General features: G+C 36.5%; 1 protein-coding gene across 2 annotated transcripts in view; it reads left to right on the forward strand.

Annotated features, from left to right (window-relative positions):
- Positions 1-20381, forward strand: part of DPP6 (dipeptidyl peptidase like 6) — a 626323-nt gene that overhangs the window by 348330 nt on the left and 257612 nt on the right. For both annotated transcript variants that reach the window (XM_072412585.1, XM_072412586.1), the window contains exon 2: positions 2241-2355. In XM_072412585.1, coding sequence (XP_072268686.1) covers positions 2241-2355 — 115 coding nt within the window. The remainder of the gene's footprint in view (positions 1-2240; positions 2356-20381) is intronic.

The following is a 20381-nucleotide window of genomic DNA, read 5'->3' on the forward strand; positions in this document are numbered from 1 at the left end:
TCCTATTTTTATTTATTGTAGCATCTACCATAACAATCAATCCGTCTCAGCATGTGGATGATTTTAATTGTAACTGGGTTTCTGGAGTTCTTTTTTAACTATTTTGTACTTAACCAAACAACAAAATTCGATTCCTGCAATACACAGAGAAGACAGATTGTCGACAGTTTTGTTTTTTGGCCATAGAATGTTTATAAAAACCCTATCAGCAGACTGCAGAGGAAGAAATCCCAATCCTCCAAACACAACAGCTACATTTATTTCTAATTTCCAATTTAAATCAACACAATTGACACCTGATACATATTGAAGAATTGCTAACAGATCCAACAGTCAGGGAAATCCTGGGAATACTGTATATGAATATTTTTTGTAGTGCCTGCAGGTTCACATTTGATCTTTGCAGGATATTTATAAAAAATGTCAGTGTAAGATTGTTGTGTTCTGTGCTTGGAGGGATTCATATTCTTGTTTGCTTTATAAATATTTTGCTTATATATACTGGTTCCTGGGGAAGAAAAAGGAACTGATCCTGTATAGGAGGTATCACGATACTATTAGAATTTCAGAATCTGGTAGGCTTCCATGATAGAATATATAACATATTACATGCTATAAACAAGCTTTTATGTCTATCGTCACATAAATATGGTACGATGCTCTGCAGCCAGTACTGCTCATAAATACTACTCTGTTTGCAGACATTTTTCTCTCTCAGTTTAGTTTCTAGGGGCTTCTTGCTGCATGTAGATTATAGTATTGCTATCGAAATACAATACAGCATTCAGCGGCCAATATGCAAATCTATCATCCCAAACATACTTTCATATTCTGAGGCCCCATACTGTTGTACAGATACAAATCAAGTGCTGTAAGGCAAAATTGGCTATGTGTCACTTTTCTATTCTCCAATTCAATTATTCTGGGCAGAAGTCTATAGTTTATGACTTTAATGAGTATCGATTCACACAAGGGGGTAAGTGAATGTGATTATAATTCGATTGTTAATGAGCGTTTTACATAAAATACAACATAAACACAATTAATTGAATGTAAACAGCAAAAAAGAGTATATATTTATGACCCCTAAAATAGAACCTGTACTGTGAAGCTGAACCAGGGCAAAGAAAGGGCAAAGAACAAGCCATTAGTAGCTTTCTGCAGTTGCTCTTTCCGTTACTAACCTAAATGCCTCATTCTTCTTCGTGTTGTATGAATGAATGAAGCAATCTTGGTGTTGGATTTTGTGGATGTTATAAAATATAACTTTTTACTGTATTGACAAACTTACCATGTTTGGATGTTTCCTATAATTAGCCCAAATTAGATCCACTATTTCATCTGAATGACTTACCCTATCATTGAAGCCTTAAAAAAATCCCTTTGACCTTCAGTACCATCATGTATTGCTTGTGATGTCTAAAAGTTTGCTCTGTGCAGACTTTGAGAAAAAGTAAGGGGGGTTGAGAATTCTTAGCAGCCATCAAAAAATACTGATGCAGTGCTTGTTATTTTTATTTTCCACACATGCAAATTTTCTTATTGGATAAAATATCTTCCATTGTATAGAAAACAATATTTCTTGTGGATCACTGGGTTTGGTGTCCCTGGAATCTGAAAAGAGAACAAATGTTTGCAGCCCCTATCACCCTAATGCAAGACGAAGCTTTCCAGCTGTATACTGCACTGTTGTGCAGCTGGAAACAGATAACTCTTTTAGCACTTGCTGCTCATACTCTGTGTTTTCATTTACTTTGAATTATCTTGGAATGCAAGATGTTATCAAAACCCTGGGATTGTGTTTGGGAGTTTATATCAGAACTGTATGAAAGGTTGTGGCATGTGGAGGTGAGGAGCCCATATATAAATGCTGACTCTATATTCTGCACAGTTGTCTTTTTTATGTCTAATGAAAAATCCTTTCTTGATGTCCTTAGTTAGTTTCCAGTTGTCATTTTTCTAGTGCTAAAACTCTCTCTTCTGTTGGATATATATAGATGATTAAAGTCTTAATATCACAAAGTGATGACTCTTGGCTTTAGGCTTATGGCTACTGGAATACCAAGTCAGTCACAATGGGCTTTAATTATTATAGTACTCATAGACTGGAGAAGATAGGCAATCGTTGTGTGAGCCTGGGTGATCCAGCAAACCTGGAATGCATCTGAACATTTACCAACTAATAGCGAATGATAGCGAATAGCTATACTGATAACTGTTTTTATTTTTATTGATTACAGGAGCTGGTGGGGAGCAACCCTCCGCAGAGGAACTGGAAAGGAATAGCAATAGCCCTGCTGGTAATCCTTGTCATCTGCTCCATGATTGTTACATCGGTCATACTACTGACTCCAGGTAATATTCAGAATGTTGTAATATGTATATAATGATAATGTTAGTGTTATTGTGTAGGCAGCAACAAAAAATGGAGACATTGATTTTTAGCAAACTGTATTTGCCATTGTACTGAATATTTCCTATATGGAAAACAGAACAGTAAGATTGCATCTATGTATTGTGGGCGATTAGCTTCAAACTCACTTGCCGCAAAGAGGTATTTAAGACGTCACTTCAATTTCAGGGTACTCAGACGACTTTTACTCATAAAATCATCAACAAAAATAGGCAAACTCCAGGGTTTTCACAGGATTCACAGCATGACAACAAAACACAAAATTTAGTTTACTGGTTCTCTGACATTCTCTCCAAAGTTGCTGATCTATCAGGCCCAAACTGTGTAGGACCTTCTCCTTACATCTGGCCTCAGGCTGTAACTTCCCTCTGACCCAAAGGTAGGTGCCCTTTTTTGAATGGCCAGGGGCATCAGAGTCATCCTCATTTTCTGGCCTGGAAAAATGGAAGAGTGCCTGGCCCACCCATCCCTTCCAGGACACTCCAAGCCTTGATCCTTAATAAAGAGCTGCAATTCTGCAGCAATACAGTTACTAATGGTCCTATCCAGGCCCCTTTAATCCCTTTTTACAGGTTTGATCATATATTTAATTCTACCACAATATTCGTAAAATCAACAAGGAAGGTTATTTTAGACCCTCTCTACTGGTACCTGGCTCATGTATGGTTGTTTTCAACTGTCTAGCCTGACACAAATAGTCTCAGATACTCACTGGTTGGGAGCATTAATTAGCATATGAGGCTATTTTTTCTTTGACTGTACAAAGAAAGGCCAGGAATGACTGAGGGGAGGAGGTAAAACAGAGGGCAGGCATGATCAGGGGCTATATAGAGCAAAGGATAGTTGGGTTAGAAAGAAAAATGAGGATAAGTGAAAGGTACAAGATAAGAGAAAGGCTGAGAGAAGTGGGGTGGAGAAGAGAACAGTTAAAAGGGGGTCAGAGAGAAAGTGGGGAAAGTCAAAGAGTTGGGTTGAAGTGTTTCCCTCCAGCCCACCCTTGTTGTAAGGGGGGAGAGTACGTTTGTTAGAGGGGGAAGTTGGGGTCCTCAGAGGGCACCATAAAAAGGGGGTGTGGTAAAATGGAGAACCATCTTTGGTGTGGGATCTCCAGTGATTTACTTTAAATGGTGGCTACCTGTATGGTGATGGTAAAGAGGGCTGCGAGTAGTTTACTCATTCACAAGCCAGTGGTGTTGCGGCTGGGACATAAATATTGATTGGGCAGTTCTCCCAGATGTTATGATGGTAAGTGGTGCCTCTAAGGGCTTGCAACCCGGAAGGGAGTAAGAGTGTAGTGGTTAAAACTCAGGGAATTGTATTTTGTAATGGTAATTGTAATTGTTGTTCTTACTGAGATTGGTATTATTGTTAATATGGTTATTTATTGGTAAATTTCATAATGTTTAATATGTTTTAGGGTTATGAAAAAGTTTTATTTATATATAATATTGAAAGAGTTTTATTTTAAGGTTGTGACAATAAAGCAGCCAATTGGGCCATTTCCCACAAGTTGGATTCAGTGTCGTGGTGTTGGGGATGGTGGGGTGGGAAATGGTGGAGTGGGAGAGGGGGAAGTAAGGCAAAGGCAGGGTGAGAGGTGGAGAAGAGGAGGGAATGTGTGGTTGAAGGTAGAAAGAGCAACAATGCTAGCTCCCTGGGTCAAGATTGGCACTTATGATTGTCAGATATGGCAGTAACAGTCATAAGATAAATAAAATATACATTTTTTTATTAAGAAGTGTAAACATAATCTGAGCCTTAGTTCCATATACTTATTGTAGCAGGTTCACGGTTTAAATATAAATATAACTATGTGATCCATTTAGAATTGACCGCTCAGCCCAGAGCACTCTGTAATCTGAGAGACCAGGAAGATACTCCTCCCTACCTTCTTAGTTTGTGTAATGACACTTGTGATAGAAGATATGACTGTTACTTGGTCATACCAACATAAAGTCCTGGAGTGGAATGCAGAAGGGAGCATTTTAACTAAGACAAAAGAGCATTTTCTAATATGTCCACCCTTATTTAGTTTCCTCTTTACCATATTAGATTCTGGACAGAATAGAAAAAGGGAACTGAAATGCCCAGAGGAAGTAGGAGGTAGTGTCCTGGCCGAATGTTTGAAAATTATCATTCACAAAAAAATCGGTCTGTCTATTTATCTATCTATCTATCTATCTATCTATCTATCTATCTATCTATCTATCTATCTATATCTATCTATCTATCTATCTATTTATCTATCTATCTATCTATCTATCTATCTATCTATCTATCTATCTATCTATCTATATATCTATCTATCTATCTATCTATCTATCTATCTATCTATCTATATATCTATCTATCTATCTATCTATCTATCTATCTATCTATCTATCTATCTATCTATTATCTATCTATCCATCTATCTAGCTATCTATCTATCTATCTATCTATCTATCTATCTATCTATCTATCTGTCTGCCTGTCTGTCTGTCTATCTGTCGGTCTGTCCGTCTATCCATTATGTAGATTTCTAACATTTTACAATGATCGTTATTTCAGAAAAATTTCCATGTCTACATCTATTTTGTATATATTGGTATGCAGGTTTTGCTATGCAATTGTAAGAACCTTCTTCTTTGAAAACCACAGTTTGTTAATAAATTATGTTAACAATTTTTTCATAATTGTAGTTTTTACTTGGGACGTTAGTTCCAGATTCAGCAATAATTTAATATATGGTCAAACAGCAATTCTTCTAATGAATTGAATTCTTCTACAACAAATTCCCAAAAGTATTCTGACTATCAGTATTATAATCCACTAGTCTACTTTGACACTTTTCTAACAGCATAATCAAACAGGAAATTCTCTGCACCCACTACAGTCTGTTCCTTCATATTTGGTACAATACAGTTTAAGGATTTTTCCTATCATAATGTAAACTTCTCTCTTTTGAAACACAACCTGGTCCTCTTCTCAAGACAGACATGTGTCGCTTAGTAACATGGGTTTGTGTAGTAACTGCCAACTAAAAAACCCTTTCCCGTTCATTTCTTCCCGTCAACCTGTCAACTGGGATAAAACATCTTCCTCATTTAGGATTGCTGTTTGGCAGTAAGGTGACAAGGTTTAGATATTGATCAGCCATCACAGCAAAGAATGAAAAGCATAGACAAAAATCCTGAAAGTAGATCAGTGATTCTAACTCGGCTACCTCAATTTATGCCCTCCAGGTTCCAAGCCAGTTATGCCATATTGCTTGAGGATTAACTGCTCTAGTTACTGAAAGAGAACTGCATCGCAGAGCAATGACTTTTGCTGATAATTAGCATTTGCCTGTCAAACATGCAGGCTGAAGGAAGAAATTTTGGAGGCTCATAAGGTTTAAGAAACAGAGAATAGTTACCAACTATCCAATATTTCTCTTGACAGTCTAAAGTTTCTGTGGCCTATTGGATAAAACTTTTTAAATGTTCTAAGCAACTAGGGTTGGTGAAAGCATGGTTGAAAACCCAGGGGTGAGGTCAATGTTTCCATGGAACATATCAAATAAAATGAGTTGGAGGAAATACATAGACAAAGGAAAGGTGATTGCTGAAGTTCAGAATCCTCCCATAGATCAGAAAAGTTGTTCACAACCTAAACAGTGCACCCGTATTTATATTTCTAAAGTGTTTTATTATTTTCACAAAGCTTTATTGTGATGAGCAATGTGATTTAAGTACCATAAATATTATGTTTGTTATATATAGTGTATGAAAAATTAAAACAATAATTACAAGCAAACAGTTTCAAACCTTAACCTGTCGCCTGTTACTTTCTCCTAAGTATGGCCAACAAGTTTTAGCCATGTGGTGTTTAAAAGCTTATTTTGTGGAATCTTTTTATTAATGCTTTTACCAATTATTCACACATTTACCCAAGATTTAGTAAAATTGGATTCCGTTTGAAAATGTGATCAAACAGAACTCTGAATTTCTGCAGTACCCATCCCCATAGTGGTTTGAAGATATCATTAATTGCTCATAGATATACCCTTCTTAGATATATTCTTATCCAACGAACATAATGATGATAAGTGCATAATTTGCATGGTCAAGATGGCCCTGATTTAATAAAGCTCTCCAAAGCTGGAGAAGATACACTTTCATCAGTGAAGCTGGGTTACATAGTTACATAGTAAGTTAGGTTGAAAAAAACATAGGTCCATCACATTTAACCACTAGGGAAATAATCATATCCCAGATATAAAACCCTATGGTTCAGAGCAAGGCAAAAAAAAAACTCTGGTACAATTTGCCTTAACAGTGGAAAACAACCTCTTTACTGATTCCATGAGGCAATCGGATGTTCCCTGGATCATTGGTCTCTGTTGGTCCAGGGAACATCTGATCTAGCAAACCTAGAATGGATCTGGTCCAGAATTGTAACAAATAGCTAATACCTTTCAGAAAATCTCCTCCAGGTTTGCTGGATCACCCAGCTGAAAGTGTATTTTCTCCAGCCTTGTGTTAATATAACAGGGCCATTGTCGTTCAATCTCATAAAGGAATGTAAAACATTTTGCTAATTTAAAAAAAAGGTAGGGACCATTTCATGAAGCTTGAAGGGCAAGATGTAAAAGACACAAATTCTCCAATTTACGTGGGAGCATATTTTAATGACACAAATGATTGTGACAATTGACACAAAGAAATGACTACTTTTAGAACTAAAACTATAGGCACTCTAAATTGGGCCCTTTTATTTACTTGATTTTTCTTACAACTATGACACAAAGTGGTTGTGACAAGGGATAGAAAAAAGAAAGAAGAACCTCATTGACAGCAGAAGCATTACAGATAAAGCGGAACTAAACCCTCCATTACTCACCTCTCCTCGTTCCCTCACAGGGCACTGCCACGTCCTTAATTCTTTGCTTGATCTTTATGATCATGGCCATCTTGATTGGCAATGCTGAAATGATGTAACCTGCTTGACTATGGATTCTCAAAAGTGGAACTTTAGTTACCCAATTACTATTAGTTGTCCCCACAGCAGCAGAAATAGGCTACTCTAGAGATGGAGTTTTGGTGTGGCACCCGATTCTACATGCTACTAAACTGCATCCTCAGGTAGGAAACACTAAACATTGGTTTGCTGGATCTTACGGGTTCTTAGAGAACCAGCACGGCAGGCAGACAGCCAAGCAACTGGCAAGATGCCAGATGCTGGGAATGCTTGTTCCTACCACAGGTCTGAAGCTAGTCATACCCAGTTCTTGGCTTCCTAAAACATCCCTAGAAGCAGGTTTTCAACTGACTATCGACGTTATTCAGTTTTATTCAGAATTGTACTTCTTCTAGACCCAGGTCGAAAGACCAATTTGTGGTTGAATTTAACAATAACCTGATTTCAAACCTTAACGTTCAGTACGAATACTTGGTACTGGCATAATCTGAATTATCAATGGTATATTGTTGCTGTATAAAATAGGAAAAAGTGAAAACAAATATTTAACCACAAAAAAATTCTTATCACTATATCCTGCTGAGGTTATATATTCTATTTTCCTGATTTATAATATCTATATTTGATATAGAAATATTTCTTAGGATTAGTATTGTAATATCTTTGTTTTACTAATTTAAGTAAAAAGGCTGATAGCAAAACTTGATAATTCTGAAAAAAACAATATCCTGTCTCGTGTCAGACAGATAAAAAATATCTTTGAAACCTTTGGGGCACATAATCACAACTTGACCCTAATGTTTCGAGATAAAAGGTAATATGTTTTATGCTAGTTTCTCCTGCAGATTGTAATCTAGATATGAATTGCATTTTACACCCTTCCATCTGACATAGAAAATGTAAGGTGTAAATCTGAAAGATCACAAAGATCTCATTTTGAATTTTTTATTTTGCTTTCCCTCAAAACAGATTTTGCAGTAGATTAAAATGTTTTAGGCTGCAATGTTTTTGGTGTTCTAAATAGAAATAACGGACTGTGATGTTTACACTTGAATATGAGAGAATACCATACATGTGTCTACTACAAATCAGACTACATAGTTTTATTTTTAAAGATGCAGCCTTAAAGGGGGGATTTATACAAAAGCAGAAGTTGGAAATGTATGATTTAGTTACAAGGCACTAAGAGCAGATTTCCTCTACAAAATAGTGAAGAGCCATCACACAATAGAACATTATTTTTCCAATTAGTCCGTATTGGCCGGAGGCAGCAGCGTGGAGTTCTGTAGCACTGCCATAATGTGATGGCATTAGAAGTGGTAGAATGGATGCCGTTTTATTACTGTGCCACCATTCCATCCCAGCCTGGCACCTAGATTTAGATGCTGATAAATTACCATTACTGGCTCCAGAGTGTTTCTATGGCTGAGGCCAACATATGTCAGACTCTTCATGTCACTGTACTCTAGAAAATGCAAACATGTCAATGCAACATAAACAAATTCCATACTTTGGACTTAAAATTTTTCTTTGACCCACTGTCATCATGCTTTTTTAGTTAAAATCTTATTGAACAAATTAATTAAAACATTAAGAAAATTGCTTAAGGCACATTCTCATTTGATGATTACACAATGATGATCACACTTTTATTTTTAAATACTGTTATAAGTTTGTTGGGTCTACATGTGTTCAAAGCCAAGACTACTCCGATCTGCACAATTGTGAACAGTACCTAAGAGCATATGTGTTATGCCATTTTAAATATATTTAAAAATAAATGTTGGTAACATTTTTGCATAATCAGAACTTGTTTTATCTTATAGCTGATTCCAACAATAAATATTAGGAAATTATTGGAAAATGTCAAATGCATACAGCAAGTAATTTCATTTGTGTGACATGTAGAGATAAAAAAAATGGCTATTTATCAACCTTGGAAGAATTTTTGCGTTTGTGTCAACATTTTAAACCACTTTCTGGTCCTGTATGAGGAATTTAGCAACTGGTTGTCATTTTCATGATTGATTGTTGTACAAACATTCAAGCCCACAATGAACTGGGTCTCTCCAGACAGGGGAAGAGGAGTGGTACAGGTACAAGTTTGTCTACTGTATGGAAGGCAAGGGCAGAGCAATGCTGACTATCTGGAAAAAATCCGTCCAGGCCTATCAGTTCTTCTCCTAGCAAGATTAGCCAACAGGTACATCAGGGAGAATTTGCAGACTTCCAGACGTTCCCCAGTTTTACTCATAGGATGAATCTTTTGGTGCTGTTCAGATTTAAACTTTACATATGCAGTGAAAAAGCTCTATGGTGAGGTAAGAATAATTTACACAAAACAATTCTTCATACTAATTTATTAGCAGGAAGTTAGTTTAGTGTTGATAAATATTGTTCACATTTTTAAAACTTAAAGTTAATTAATTTTGAATTACTGAAACACATCGATTTTAATTGATTATTCTTTTTAAGTACTATTTTTTTTCCTTGTGTAACCCAACTAGGTAACTCTGCATCATGATATTCAGACTGGGGACAAGGTTGTGGTGTAGTCACCAGTTGCTCACACCTTGATGTAGATGCTACATGGGGGGTCTCCCCACAGCAGCCCCATAGAGAATGAATGAGTGGTTCAGTACCGCTCACCCTGAATTCTCAAAGCCCTGGTTCTTTTAAAATCAGCACTTCAGTGAGTAAGAGTGCTTGCTCCTGCCATAGGTCTGAACCAATCAGGCCGACCTATCACCAAAATCTTTACTTTACATAAAAGGGTAAGTAACCCTGTTATGTAAAGTAAAAATTACCTTTTTTTCACATCCTTTTAAAAAAATTGAAATGGCGATCAAGACAGAATGGGAATGCAAATTTCTTGTGACTCCTATATCACGCATCCCAGGAGGCTCCTGGCTTCTTCTTCTGCCGATGTGCCATCTTGGGGCGAAGAATTTGAGCAGAACTCTCTTTAACCTCGTTACAGCAGGCTACGTCACCTGATCTCGCACCAGCGCAGTGCATGATAGGATGACTTAGCTAGAGGAAGGAAAAAGACCGACAAAGATGACGGCACCCGCTGTGAAGAAGGAGGATTACAGGACGGCGTGGGACCCAATCAAGGACATCTCTGCCTGGGTCGAGGAATCTGCAGAAATAAAGGTAAGTGTGATGTTTTTTTTCAGTTTAGTTCCGCTTTAATTACTCATTTAGCCAGTATTTTCTTCAATGCCTGTTTCTGTTACAGATAACTATATATCTTTATTTGATTGTAGCACTACATCACCAACAGGGGATATGGCTGCATTCTACATGAGTTGCAAAGTCCTCTGTCCCCCTTTCCCCTTCAGTTCTGTTGCTGAATGTAGTTCATTGAACCAATTATTCAGTCAATGATCATGTGTCAAGGCAAAATAAGCAAAAAAAAAAGATAAATTCAAGCTTTTAGTAGGGTGCCTTGGCACTGACTCCTCTGACCCATTTTACAGTATCATTTATATCTGGATATGTGTTTTTTTTCTACTATACACCGCATTAATTATATATGCCAACCTTCCTCCTTCTTCACTCCCTTACAATGAATCATACTCTGTGTATAACATGTTTTCATTACTTGAATACACTTCAACAAGGTGAAAGGCAATATATCTAAGGTGTCACCGCTCCTCCATCCTTTGCTCAGGCACACATCACTGACCACTGAAATGTCTTCATTTTTTACACAGTATATTATATCATTTTCTCCTAGGCAGTCATTTCACTTATTTTTGTGTTCCCGTTATAGGTTTGGGAAAGAATTAAAGTGAAATTAGTTAAAATGATAAATAGAATGCACTCTATATATCCTATGAAAGAAATATGTCTTTCTGTACCTGCCAAACAATTTTAAGTTTTTTTTATAAGTGCATCTTCCTGATGTATGTTCTACAGGTAGATTCAGATAGACCTCATAGGTTGCAAGGTAAAGAAGACAACACATACAATTTATATTTTTTGTATAAAAAAATCTAGTCAAAATGCAAAATTAAAGTACAATATATCATAAATTAGAAAACCTTTGTAAAATAGAAAACACCATAACCTTAAGTAACACAGTGGCTTATGTCCATTTCTATAATGAAAGTAATAAATGCAAATCCTCTTAGCAAATGAGTTCCAGATCTGCTGCTAGAATTAGGGTGACAACTCTGTAAAGCAATAAAAGTTCCTATTTTTAAAATGCATGATCATTTAGGTCATTATTGCAGAAAGAGACAGGCAATGACCCTTTTGCAGTAATTCCTCCTACATGCCTGACCTCTAGGAACCTGTGTAAAAAGCTGAGCTACGCATGCACAGTTCACCTTTGGTTGCCATAATACTCCCGGCTTCTCCCGCACATGCCCAGTCTGAATAAACTCCTATGCACAGGTATCGGAGTTACATCATCCTGTCTCCAGCCAATCATGATGGCTGAAAATCAGATTCAGGAAGAGAAGGAAGAAAATGGCAATTTGCTGCAACGGGATGGGGACAGGTGGGTATAAATAGGGCTTAGTTCTGCTTTAAGCAATTATTTACAGTGTTATCAGCTTTTTCTGAGCTTCACACCTCCATGATCATGTCAGTCTCCTGCTTTTATACACTAATAGCAATTTTAGATATGTCTATTTAGAATCCCTGCTGAACCAAAGAGAAAATAAAAAGATACAATCACATGGCTAAAAAATGTAAACATAGTTGTTTATAGGCAGAATTTAAAAAGATGCAATTTAGCTCTCATAATCATAAAAAAAGTGATGTTCTTAAAACTGATATTCTAGCCAAAAGCTTTTGTAATAGAATGGGTAAGGGACAAAAAATAACGAAATATCAAAAATTGGACGGTCGTTACCAGGGGAAGAATTAGGAGAATTCCCCCTATTGGAGAAATACATAGTTCTAACCTTCCTTTCTTTTAAATACAAAATTAATGGATTGGAATGGTGAAAAAATACACACATTTCAAGGAGTTCAAATACCTTCTGCAGTTCATTCATCTACTTCCCTTTTCTCTAGGACTTTCTAAGATGATTAGTGGACTGCAATGTGCAATCATAACAACATGAATACTCAGGCCACATGCTGCTCCAGTTATGTAGCCTAGCCATAATGATCAGACATTTATATGTGCTTAGGGCAAAATTATCTCATAGTATTTCTGAATTGTTGTGTGTAAGCCAAGTACACACTTGACTCCTAATGGGCTCAGAGGTCCACATATTTTCCCACCCTGCTGCTCAGCCAAACTCAAACCCTCCCCTCTTTTTTTGAAACTGAAATAAACTAACAATGGATTTAAAGAAAAACTAGTGGCAATATATATATATATATATATATATATATATATATATATATATTTATATTTATATACACAGGTAGCCCCCGAGTTAAGGATATCCAAAATACGAACATGGCTTCCCTGCTCGCTCATGTGCATCTCTTCTGCAAGCTCTTGCAACCATTTAATGACCAAGACAAGCTCTGCAGTTGTTTATTTTTGATATGCAAAAACTACAGTACAAACCAACAGTCCCTATCCCATATGTATATACAGCAGACTTCAGAATATCTGGCCTAATGTGGCGGCAGGGTAGGCTGGATAACAAAAAAGCCAGATAGTCCAAAGTTCAAAGTTTTTTTCCGGCCTCCTTATATACTTACCAAGCAGCAAATCCTAGAATGAAGACCAGAAAAAAGATAACACCCTGGATCATGCACTCAGAAAAACTAGTCAGTAATGGTAGTTTCCATTACTATCCTAAAAGTTCCTATTATGCAAAATTTCACAATTCTCAGACATAATTTGCTTAGTGTCAAAATTGTTCAATTACAAAAATAATCTATGACTGCTTACAGTCATTATTGGATTCTGAGACATGCACTGTAAGACAATTTTCATGGTTTGATGTATTGACTAGACATAAACACTCTGGCATCTTTTTATTAGGCATCCAAAAGAAGTTTGTCATTTATTAATATGGAAATTTGCCAATTTCAATAGGCACAAATGTCAAGCAAACTCATCTTGTTCTAACTTTCTGGTATTAGCAGCCACTTAGGACAGCATTACGCTGATCAAAGTCAAACCAAAAGCCACTCATGCATTAAAGGGAACCTGTCAAGATTGAAATATGAATATGAACACTGCCAATAAAAATTTGTTGTTAACTCCTTCCCACTGGCTTAAATATTTCCTGGTAGGAATTGAAGCTCTACTTTATGCTTTCATGCAGCTGCAAGCATCCTTAAACCAAGGTGTCAGATTATGCGGGCATGGGCATTAGTCAATCCAATTGGTTCTATCTGGAAAATTTTTAAGAATGTTTTATGCCTCATAAATATTCAGTTAAGCCACACCTGCTCTTATAGTGCTGTATCCTATATGCTTTGATCCTCACCTTGTCCATGGACCAACCTTTGCTCAGTCTGCCGCAGTCTACCTAATTTTGATGGTTTTATAGCGTTGGCCATCTACTGAATATGTGATGAAGCCAGAATGAACATTTTCACTGCAGTAAAATACCCTACACTTCTTATATACTCTAAACTTCTTATATATAAGTATAAGAAATATCCTTTTATGAATCACATTCCAGTAAAACTTGCAAAAGCTTTATTATTGCTAGTTGTCAATATGCCATACTTTGGATATACCAGAATATTTGCCTTTATAGATGGGTTGATTTTAGTGGAATTTGGAATCCATCTAAAATGTACAAGCTGAATAATATAATTTAAATCAAAAGCTGATGTTACCTGGAAATTCTGAAATCAGGATAATGAATCTATTTAAATTAGAATATTTATTATGTTGGATAGTAGTCAAAACAAACCAAATATATTACTTAAACATTTCTTAAAACTTTCTTTACAACTGTGAGATACATTTTATGGCATGAATAAATGTGATTTTAAAAGTGGAGATCTAGTTGATACTTCTATTTTTATTTTTTGATAAATCAGGATTGGTTAGAATATCTGCCATGCTGTAATTGTTGTCAGTGGCTCCATTTGGGAAATGTTATTTCACCAGAACAAAAGGAAAGCGGAATTTACCAGTGGGATCAGTGATAGCAAAAGAAGTGCTTTATAGTAGAGTAGGGAATAGTTTATATCACTGTTCTCATCTCCCTTTGAGGAGATTCTTTTTACTACTTGTGTAGTGACTAAAATAGGAGTGATTAGGCTTTTAACCTTTTCCCAAATTAGGTAAATTGACCTGCACCTTCAAGGACAACTTATCCAAGTATCTATTATAACCTTCTTTTGATATTTATCCTTAAAAGACTTTTTTTCTTCTTTGTATTTCCTGCTACATTTTGTCTTTATTTAAAATGTTTATTGTTCCGGAGCTGCCTATGTGTTCCTATTATGAATATTGAATATTGAGCAGGGTAAATTGTGTAGTCATTCAGCTTAGAATAATAGCAAGGTCATACCAAAGTGTATGAAACTCTCTTTAGATCTGCTTCAGTCGACAAACTGTACAGTTAATGCCAGCAAACTGCTGCTTTTGTCAAGCTGATTCCACAATAACAAAAAGGTGCTTCAGACCGAATCTTTAGTTCCTGACAAGTGTGAGAGTACAAACAGTAGATACAAATTGATACACAAACATTTTTTTGTTGACTGCAAAATAAAACAAGAAGCTTTTGATAAATGGCGTCCACTACTTTTACACTTGATCTGTGTTATCAGTGAATAGCTTGTCAGTTCATAGTTATCACTGGAACATGAGGGCTTACCAAAGAAGTATTTACTTTTTTCACATGCACAGTGAAATGTACACAATTATCATATAGTTCCAAAAAATATATCTTAGGATGCTTTTTAGAGTTTGAAATTGAAGTAATTTGCTGTCTCAAGCTAATTCATGGTTTTATTTTTTTAGGAGGAAGGGGAGTTAGGCAATAAACCGACCAGATGTGGACAGAAATAAGACTGCACAGAGAAAACCCCATAAACATAGGGAGAACGTACAATACAAGACTCAAAGCAGGTTGAAGTCTGGCTGAGATTCAAACATAGATCTCTAGTCCTGCAAATGTAGATCAGGGACATAGTCTGGGATGAAATAACTCTCATTTAGCCAACAAATACCAGCATCCTGCACCGGCCTGTGCATGCATGACCAGGGTAGCCCATGATGTTCTTCAACAGCAGACAACCATCCCACTTTCCCTTACACACCAAGCTTTGGAACAAATTGGCTGGACAGCTGTATTATTGTACAATCATAACTAGGAAAATAAGCTTTTCTTTTTGCACCCAGCTGCCCTAAGCTGGCTCAGGTGCCGATATGCCTAAACAGACCTCCTTTTTCAGCCCAACCAAACTTGTTTTTTACTATTCACAAATCCCGGTGCTATACTACAGGTGGGTTCTCCACCACTTCCCAGCACTTCAAAAACCACTGCCTTCCAGAAACTCAGCCACCTACCCCACAATACCCCAAGCTCAACTGAAACCACTCAGCCAAGCAGCAATGTCGAAAAGGCGGGTGGCAGCAAACTTTCCAACTTGACCCCTACCCTTACCACAGCCTTTAAACTCCTGCCTTACCCCTTCCCCACAACCAGTTATGCCTAATCCCCCCTCCTACTATCCACCTTCTACCATATTAGTATTTTTTCTGTGTTTGTCAAGTGAGTTGGTCTGTAGCTATCCTGAACATTTGTTTACAAGTTCTACTAAGGCTTTTTCAGAAATTAGGTTTGTTAATGACTTCTGTTCATGGTACCAGAGATCAGTGTAGAATATATAAACAATAGCTGAACCATGAATGTTATCATATTCCATCCATTGTTATTATATTTCAGCCAGTTTCTTAGTAATCTTGAAGACGGTCTTTGAGTCTAGGGCATTGCTTGGGAATTGGGGGTCTATCCTTTGGGCATTACCCTGTTAGGGCCAGGACCTATTTGCTTGCTCTAAACCAGTTACTTGGAGGAGGGATTTCAAGTAAAAATTAAAGACTTTAACTCTGGGGAGTGAGCAGAGAATCTGCTGGTGCATGCAAGAAGAACATACAGCCTGATTTATTAAAGCTTCCCGGGACTGGAGAAGAAAGACTATCATGGGTGATGGTGTAAAGGATCTGGTTTAGGATTAAAACCATTCAAAGCAGCTAAAAGGTTTGCTGGAACAGTTCACCCATAAAAGCCTTCTCCAGTCCCTGAGCTTTATTAAATCAGACTAAAGAAAATGTACATGCATAATTCCTTAGGTTTTATTCTTTTAAACATACTGCAAGTACAGAAAAATAACTGTTGATGTGCCAGAGATATAGTATGCTCCTGAGCTTTTCTTCACCAGGACAACACAACTCCAAATTCCTAGGACCATCGTGTCTGCCCTCATTGCATTATAAAGAACTTGCCTCATCCCCCCCCCCACTCCCATCTCCATAACACTTGCTTGTGCATGACTTTTTCAGCTTGCATAATTTCCCAAAAAATCAACAGGTATTATTTACACAGATATAGCAGCACACGAAAAATAAAAACATTATTTTTAATGACACACCAATGTATTAAATTTTGGTCTGTTGCTTAAAACATGTTGCAGCAATGGCCACACACATCTCTGAACACAAACTTTCTGTTATGCTGGGTATAGAAGCAAGATTTTCACCTGAGAAGATCACAAATGATTGTCTTAGGAGAAAATCAAGCGTCAGTATGGATGTCTCATGATGCTATTCAGAGGGCCACTGTGGTAGATCATTAAATGACCAAATAATAATGACCGTTTTGTAATTATTGTAGTTCACACAGCAGGGTGCCTCCCGCTTGTTCTTTCCTTGGCTGTGATCCTTTATGAAACTGTTGCCTGAAACGTTCACTAACGATTGTTTCAGGCGGCAATATGGGAGCATCTGCACGAAGCTTAACTGTAAACTGTTTCTCTTTTTTTAGGTTTTTACAAAGTCTTTTTTATTTTGTGTTTACACAATTCCCTTTTAATCCTACCCGGTTTTATATCCCTGACAAACTTTTGTTCACACAAAAGATTCCATTTTTTCCCAAGAATGAACAGTCCAAATACCCTTCTCATTACAATATAGATAAATATTCAAAAATGTATCCTCTAATTATACAGATGCTTCACAGCTTCTCTGTTGAACTCTCTTTTTTCATTTCTTATCATTGAAGGTAAAAAAAACCAAACTATTAGAAGAACGGAGACGAAATGAATAATTTATTCACCTAAAAGCACTAACAGCTGCGTAATGTGTCACAGTTGTTATTTTTTGAAAGCTCGGAATGCGCACAAAGGCAGTACTTATATTTTATATTTTTTTAGAAAGTCCCCCTGCCTATTCCTATTCACTGGCAATACCTGAGACTGATGCACTCGAACAATGCAATCACAATTAATGGGAACTGATGTTAAATGTGTCATTTCCTCACTTCCCATCTGTAACTTTACGTTATGCCTCTGCAACTGGCAGACATGGATTTTTATAGCGCATTTGCCAACATTTTATTAGTTCTTGCGGCTTAATAAACAGATTTTTATTGAACACATATCAGCATAAAATGGAAATGGTTCATAGTATAAAACAGACAGCTATGAAATATAAAGTTTTTGAGAGACCTGAAAGCAGTGTTATAAGTCTATCCCCCAGCACTCCCTCTATCCCTAGTGCTTTACATTTTGGAACGGTAACAAATTTGCTCTATGCTCGAGAATTGCATTTCCAGCACAAGTTTTCCCACTTTTTGATTAGCCGTGTTGGGTACAGCAGCCGCTATCAACGCTCTATCTATGCTGTAAAATGTCAGGTTTAACCACATCTTCTTCTGGCTTATAAAATATATTTAATCTGTAGTTAATTGAAGTTATAATGAATTTGATAATTGGATCTAAAGTCACTGTAAACAAACTCAAATAATTTTTGTCTCTACTGTTGAAGTTACTGAATGCATGCAATTTGAAAAAAAAAACTGTCATGGTAGGAATGCTAGGAGTGTCGTCGTTCTTTTGTTTCCTGGCTCACCCTGTCTCTTTCAAACCCTAAAAAGGGGTCATCTAGAATTTACATCGATCTCACGTGATACTTATGTGCCAAATAGTGGTTTAGATAGCTTTTACAAGTATAAGCCCACAACATCCATTGGTTTTGGGTATTATTATTGGCTAAGAAATTCCTAGGCACAGATGTGGGGTAATTGCCAAAGTAAGTGCTCAGCTCTTTGAAATTCTATTCTTTGTCTTCTGTTCTTGTGACCTTGCTTGTAATACCTATTGACAATTCTGCCTTTTATTTCCGCTGCCTACTTCTATCTCAGCTTGTTTTTGGATTATCTCTGTTTGTGCCTGCCTTGACCTCTTCCTTGTCTAGACCATCTGTCAATAGCCGATATCTTTGCTGTCAATTTTACTCTCCTGATATTTTCATTTAAGAACTGAATCCTGCAGCGTAGTCAGCCTTTGCAGGAAGTTCTGGTAATTCAGTCTAGATTTTGGATCGTCCCCTTCCTTATGTCCCAATTACACTAGTTAATACGAAGAGTCCACAACCAACATGGCACCTACCTTGAAAAATCCTTTGTAGAGCAAAAAGAAAGAAAGTAGTAGGGCTTTGTTTAGGCTAAAACTATTTTATGTATTTATAGGTGAGCAATTCACAGTCAGTTAGACACATATTAAATGACAAATACAAAGATACATGAAGATCCTTAACTGCGGGGTTAGGGCAACACTTCATGTATCTTTGTATTTGTCATTTGGTATGTGTCTGACATCAAATATATATAAATCGTTTTTGCCTAAACAAAACCCCACTACCTTTTGCTCTATATTTGTACCACTAAGGGGTAGTGCTATAGGCACCCATCTACAATACCTTTCCTTGAAAATTCCTAGTTGCTTGGCATTTATTATGATCATAATATTTACATATTATTACAAGTGTTTGCCTACAATTATATATTCATGTTTGAAAAATATTATTATGGCAGTTAATGTTATATACATGAAAAATATAAAAAAAAATGTTGTGACCTTTTGAGGTACAATGGCACATGAGCCCAACAAAGCAGCAGAAAATAGTATCCACATATGTATCTATGAGCATTGTGTGCTATGTTACCTGGCCATTCCAAAACATCCACCACAGCTTCTTTACTTTTTAGTAAATTTTATACAGTCATCTGTACTGATATAAGTTCACATTTTATTTTGGCATGTACCATTCATATATAAAAACAAAGAAAAAAAAAAAAAAACAGAAAAATTGCACCGCCGTGTATGGGAACTAAAAACTGTATTGGATTCTAGGTACACCACCTCTTAGCAGGTGTACATTCTGATGCTTCCAACCCAATGTATAAGGGATTGGCTGTACATGCACTGTCATACATATTTTCAAAACCATTGCTCACATATAGTAAATACCATTAGAGTACACTTGGGTTGTTCAGCCTGATTTACAGCCACAATAATGCAATTGCAAATGCACATAACCTTTAATAAATAGGCCCATTAAGGTTCTTAGTGCAGGTTATCTTTTTAAACTCTAATAAATAATAAGGTCGTCTGAAAGAAAAGGTGTGCAAAGTGACTGACAATAGGTTTTGAGCATACTTCATAACTGAACAGCAAATTAATTTATTATTGTGTATGTGTATGTCAACAGCCACCTCTATATGTTAGTATTGAAAAAAAATTACTATTAAAAATGTACTAATATATTATAAATTATTGATGTAGTTTTCATAATCAAATTCCATTATGAATGCCAGTCAAAGCCAATATCAAACAGGGGGAAAAGGGTAAAACATTTTCCTTTTGAGATGGTTATAATGGGTCACTTGCTCCTAAATTATCTTTTATGCATGGTTGTTGGTTTCCAGTAGATGGCACTTTATCATCATGTAATTTGTAATTTGTTTACCAAATCACTGTCTCTTACAGCAAGTTTGTTGTACTCTTTATTTGAGGACTCATCGCCATCTACTGGTATGACCCAAGTATAAACCAAATTTTTTTGCTAACGGCATTTTAA

The sequence above is a fragment of the Pyxicephalus adspersus genome, chromosome 5 (assembly GCF_032062135.1).
Source record: "Pyxicephalus adspersus chromosome 5, UCB_Pads_2.0, whole genome shotgun sequence".
In the NCBI taxonomy this organism is placed as follows: domain Eukaryota; kingdom Metazoa; phylum Chordata; class Amphibia; order Anura; family Pyxicephalidae; genus Pyxicephalus; species Pyxicephalus adspersus.